This window comes from Taudactylus pleione, unplaced genomic scaffold (genome assembly GCF_031769625.1).
Source record: "Taudactylus pleione unplaced genomic scaffold, aTauple2 ptg000061l, whole genome shotgun sequence".
Classification (NCBI taxonomy): Eukaryota; Metazoa; Chordata; class Amphibia; order Anura; family Myobatrachidae; genus Taudactylus; species Taudactylus pleione.
Window position 1 is genome coordinate 2,784,793 of NW_028284463.1, and position 6,178 is coordinate 2,790,970.

At 36.5% G+C, this 6,178-nt stretch overlaps 1 protein-coding gene across 1 annotated transcript; it reads right to left on the minus strand.

Moving 5' to 3' along the window:
* Window positions 1-3,911: 3,911 nt before the first annotated feature.
* LOC148534961 (olfactory receptor 1-like) lies at window positions 3,912-4,673 on the minus strand. The gene has a single exon (XM_088464841.1). The coding sequence runs from the start codon at window positions 4,671-4,673 to the stop codon at window positions 3,912-3,914; it is 762 nt and encodes a 253-aa protein (XP_088320967.1).
* Window positions 4,674-6,178: the final 1,505 nt, after the last annotated feature.

A 6,178-nucleotide genomic window follows, 5' to 3' on the forward strand; every position in this document is an offset into this window, starting at 1 on the left:
TATTGCTGATTGTGCAAATCCACTGATGTACATGGAGAACCATTACATACATGGATTTTTATTGAATTTTCTCTTATTTTGACTCCTGTGGAAGATCATCCTGTGTGCAGTCCATGTTATTCTGTTATGGCTAAAAATGCCCCCTTTTAATCCTTTCACCCACTGTCCTTAAAGTTGCTCATCCAAATTACCATTATTTCACAAGTTCCTGGAAGTGAATAGTGAGTTTCATCTACTGGGAAAACATTGTTTGATTTATCAAAAAAAATAGTATTGACAACTAATTTTTTGTAGAATAAAAACTATTTTTTGTATCAAATTTCTCTGATGCTGCTATTTTAAGAATAAAAATAAAATTAGCAAAGAAAAGGCTTTAATTGGGAAAATATCTCATGTATGTAATACATAACTTTTACATCATAAAATTACATACATTAGCATAAACATGATTCATTATGGTATGTAAAGCACATTAAAGGTCAAAAAGTTAAAGATCAAATAACATTAAAAATCAAATGTTATATATTTTCATGACTAAAATAGCATTTTTTTATTTTCTCCTAAAAGCATATTTAGTATACATTTGATATTGTAATAAATAATATATCTATCAATATAACTGTGAATGTCTCTAAACCAGTTTGTACCTTTTATTTTACAGTCAGTGGTTTATCCTTCATGATATTAATCAAATAGACTAGAAAAAAAAGAAAAGACCAGCAATAAGATTTGAATACTACATGATAATAGAAATCCAGAGATCTTTGTTGCATATAATTGCAAAGATATGTTTAAGCACTTGGCCATGTCAAGGGCTTTGTACCAGTGTCCCTAACACTACATGATAATAGCACCCACTTTGGGTTATATAATGGGTAGATTTTTGGGAAGAAAAATGCATAAAGATGTTTCTTCCCAGAAGGTGTCCTTTTTGACAGCACTGACCCTACACTGAAAGAAGATGCATAATCTTAAGAAATATAAACTGCAAAGAGTAAAGTTGGCTAGGAATGGGTGCTGAAAAAAGGCATGCAATTAAACACATGCCTTAATAGTGCCTTGAAACCAATTTTGAGGACTGCAGACTTGTGGGTAACAGTGGTGATTGGGGCTACTAAGGAGGAAGGTCTTTGACAGCAAATTGAGGAACTCAGGAAGAACTGTGTGGCCTTCAGATTTGTTCCCGGTTGGCAATTATTAATTAACTTTGCTCCATCTGCTGACTATTGCAGAAAGAATATTAGAAATAGAATACAAGAAAATTTGCAAAAAAAGTTTATTTTCCTGAAGTCAGATACTTATAAAGATATTGTCCATATGGATGACCATGAATTTATATAAAAGGCCTCTGAAAATTGCATTAAATAAGCGCTGAAAAACTGATAACAAAATAGATCAAAACAAATAGCATCACAAGGTGCTCTTAATGGCCATCACATGTGTTAAATCAGCTTTCCACTTATCTCCATATATTATGTGTATCAGGTTATATGCCCCTCTGAGGTCAGACTTAGTAAAAATTTGTGGTCTTGGATATTAAGAGTAGTGGATACCTGTTCTTAATGGCCCCTCATGCATTTTCAGAGGAGGAATACATCAAAGGCAGCTTACTGGGGAGACATATCCTCTGTTGATTCTGAAATGCAGGCCACAATGGTCTTATCTGCAAATACCATATTATGGCAAGAATAATTGCAAACAGTCCCACAGATTTGGATTTTCCCTGTATTCCAAATCAATGTAGAAGCATGTAGCTGTAACTACGTTAAACCCAAAAAAGAAGGTTAATAGTTTGGGTGAGGATATAATTACGTAGCAGGTTTTGTTTTTAGTGAGATGATTTCACTAGCTAACCTCTTCCATCTATACCAATAAAATAAATACCTGTAGCAGCAGGTATAAGTTCTTAGGGTAAACCATAGACCAATGAACCAGAGATACAAATTTATGCAGATCCAGACAAGGAAGGCCTCAATCTCATTAGGGTTGGTAAGAGACAACAATGTGGTAGCTCTCCATAACTAACTCAGCCCAAAGATTCCCAGCTTCATAGGACAATAGGACAGTTGACAACTACATGGTAGGGGTAGCACAGTACATGCAAATAATGGTCTTGCACTATATTTTCTCTAGAGATAGATTAGAAAGAATATATTGCATAGGTATAATGGGTAGAGTTGAGGGAATTACAAAGAGACATGCCAAATGGGAAGTAAACTGATGGGTCACTAGCTTTTCATAAACCCACCTATAAATGTACATCTATAAGATCAAGTGGTGAAAGCAACTTCCTTGAGAAAAAGATAAATCCTTCACTGTAGAAACCTTTAAACATTATGGTGCTGGAAACATTAACTGATCACCATTGATCATAACTGTGTATAGCGACTGATCAACATTGCAACATAGTTATGCATGTGAGAGACAAGGCAGCCAACCATGAATGCCTGGAAACAATAAGCACTACAGGCACATTCACATGTATCACAGGCATAACACTGACACACCCCCTGAGGAAATGACCATATGTGACAAAATGCAATGGACACACCTCAATCTGAGCATATACCAACCAGCACAGAGCTTAGTGCTGGTTTAATTACTTGAGCCAGCAACCTGCTACCATAGCTACCTCTGACTTTCTGTTTTTATAATAATGCTGATTATGTACAGTATGTGCTCAAGGAAGTGACTTATTGAAAATTGGAAGTTAATTCTTGATAAAATTAATAAGAGCAATTTAAAGATACAACACTATATATGCACTTACTGTACTCACTCTCACATACTGTAACTGCACACTGGGATGAACCAGGATCAGAAGGAGCACCAGAGACAAGCAAATGGCCATAAACTACAAAGGGTTAAAATAAAGAAGTATCCTAAAGTAACTATCCTTCTGGCTGGACATAACTTACTATAGTTATAGGGACGAGAAGTGACACAACAGATAAGGTGTCACAAGCGCTTATTATATAGAACATTACTGTTCTAGCATGTGATACCTGATCATGAGATGTCTAGCATATAAAAAAGCCAGCAGAAGACCAGCTAAGTGAAGACACCTCTGTATCTCACCTAAAACTTTCCATGACTAGAGTCTTTGGCTATAATTAATAATGTGATAACCATATACTGTATTTTCTAAGTGCCAAGATCAAGGCATGAGGCACAGGAATAAAAAAAAAGGACTATTACAGATAAATTATCTTAGAACATTAGATATGAAATTTGGAGAACAGTGGACTTTATACATTTAATTTTCACCAAACATTGCACTGCTCCACATATCAGATTTTAAAATTGAAAGGATTCAAGGAATCTGTGCTTTATATTTGCAATTAATATTATTTTGTATTTGTTCTTGCGTATTTTTGGGGGTTTGAACTTAATTCTACCATTCCATTGGGTTTACTTCTCAGCTATTATCATCACCTTTTGTTTCATGTTGGACATGTCTGCTGGGTTTAAGTTGATTCTTTGACACCAAGTTTCCAATATAGAAGATTTGGTACACTTAGCCTGATGTATGTATTTACACCCCTTGCATTACAATATGGTTTGTTCAGGTTCACAGTTGAGAGAGATATCTCACTCTATTCTCAAGTCTGTTATCAGGCCCACTATCCATATAAACTGACCACTCTACACCATCCTTTATATAACATTATTATTGACTACACTCAGATACCACTGGAGCCCTGACACAATTAGTCATCATACTCACGTAACACACTGTTTTACTTTTTCTTGTTATAATAATGAACAGAAAAACTCAGCCACAAAACAATATCAGAAAAAAGAAAATCAACTTATAAACAGTCCACATTGCTCTGTGACCTGTAAAACTAATTGCTCAGAAAAACAAACACTTTAAACCTATAGTACATTAGATTAATCATAATTATTTATCATTTTCCATTTATAACTTCAATGCATCTCTTTATTGCTCTCTTTACATCTTTATTCTGTAGACTGTATATCATTGGGTTTAACATGGGTGTAACAACAGTGTACAGTACTGTGAAGATCAGCTCCAGGACTCTGTGATGGTCATTGGGTGGCATCAAGTACACAGATGTACCTGTCCCACAATACATGGCGAGGACCGTGAGGTGGGATGAGCAGGTGGAGAAGGCTTTTCTTCTACCATCTCTGGATTTAATCTGCAAGATGGAGTTAATAATTTTTATATAAGACATCAAACTGATCAAGAAAGGACAGGATCCAAATACCAACAATTCTAAATAAATCACAATAAAGAACACTTTTGTATTTTTGCAGGAGATCTTCATGAGAGATTTAGCATCACAGAAGAATTGTTGGATAATATATGGGTAACAAAAATACACTTTGGAGGCTGACAAAGTAACCAATAAAGAGTTTAAAAATCCAGATAACCACATGGCAGCCGTGAGTTGTACACAAAGTTTCCTCTTGAAGATACGGTGATAGTGTAAGGGTTTACATATAGCCACATACCGGTCATAGGCCATTGTGAATAAAATAACAGCTTCTGTGCAGCCACTTCCCCAATAAAAATACATCTGGGTAAAGCACTGTATAAAGGACACAGTGTAGTTACCAGACAGTAACATGTACAGCAGCTTAGGGACCGTGACAGTTGTGTAACAAAGATCTATTAAGGACAAATTGCAGAGAAATAGATACATCGGTGTGTGCAGCTGTTGATCATTATTTATAACTGTAATTATAGCAGAATTCACAAGCAGCCCAGTTAGATACAACAAGAGAAACACTGTGAAAACAAAAGGTTTATATACTGAACTAGTATAAATAGCTGCAATATGGAAGTCTGGAAGTAATGTGCGATTTTCCATTGGAACTTCATACAATTCTCGTAGACAAAAAGAAAAGTATAGGTTTCCAAAAAGGATTTAAAAATAGTTACTGTAGAAACACCTATGAACATAGAAAAAGAGCATTCAATGTAATGCAGTCATCATTCTCCTGGTAACAATTGTAGCAATGATTTGATTACATCCAGATTTTCTTTATTATTTATTTAAACTTTGCTCAGTATTCAAAATGGTGCTGTAAGTAGTAGAGATGAGAGGTTCGGATTTACTCAGTTAAATTCGGATCTCAAAAACAACATCTAATTGGCTATCCGGCTATCACAAGTCGGGAAGCCAATGGAGGGAATCCTGACCGTCGAATTCCCAACTGTCTAATCCTGGCAAGGGGTTAAATGACAGGCGTCGATATCCCGACGCCTGTCATTTTACGTATGCCAGGAGCCTGACACCCGGTTTACTGATTGAAGGTAAGCCGCGCACCGGGTGCGGACAGCGTGGGGGGGAGGGTTAGGTTTAGGGTTACCGGGGGAGACTTAGGGATATGCGGTGGGGAAGGTGGGGTTAGGTTTAGGCACTTAGAGGGGGGATTAGGGTTAGGCACTTGGGAGGAGGTTAGGGTTAGGCACCCCTAAGGGAGGGTTAGGGTTAGGGGGTACAATTAGGTTAGAAAATACTTACCTTTGACGATCAGGATTTCCTCCTCTGCCGGGATGCTGCTGTCTGGATTATGTATGCCGTTTTGGATATCCAATAAGATAAATCTGAATTTGCACTTATTTGGCAAAAAGAGCTGAGTAAATCTACATCGTTCATCACTAGTAAATAGGAATAACTGGTCAGATTTGTTTTCTGGACTTGGAATACAGAGATTTTTTGCACACTTACCTGCGCACCTGTCTCACAAATAATCCCCACTTTAGGCACAGAGGATAGATGCAATCAAACAAGATAGTGGGGAGGTAAAGAACGGAGTATCCCCCTAATAATAAACAGTGATAGTTCTAAAGAATTAGACAATGGTGGTGTGTTCTAGGGAATATGTTTGTGTCATGTGTCCAAATGTCATTTGTGATTTATGTGTTTGTGCTGACATGAAAGAAGCTAATGCGACATGCTCATCACTAACTCCTACCCATGATTAATTACACTCTGCCAACAGGCACAACCATTTCAATGTCGGCCTTTATGACCATGTCAACCTTTTGTACCTGTCTATCTTCAGCCATGTTGACCTTTTGTGTGTTTACCTTTTGTACCTTTCAAGCTTTTGTCCCTGTCTACCTATTGATTGTCTACAATTCAATGTCTATCTAGACATTGTCTATCTTTTTACTGTAGATCTTTTATACAAAACCCAT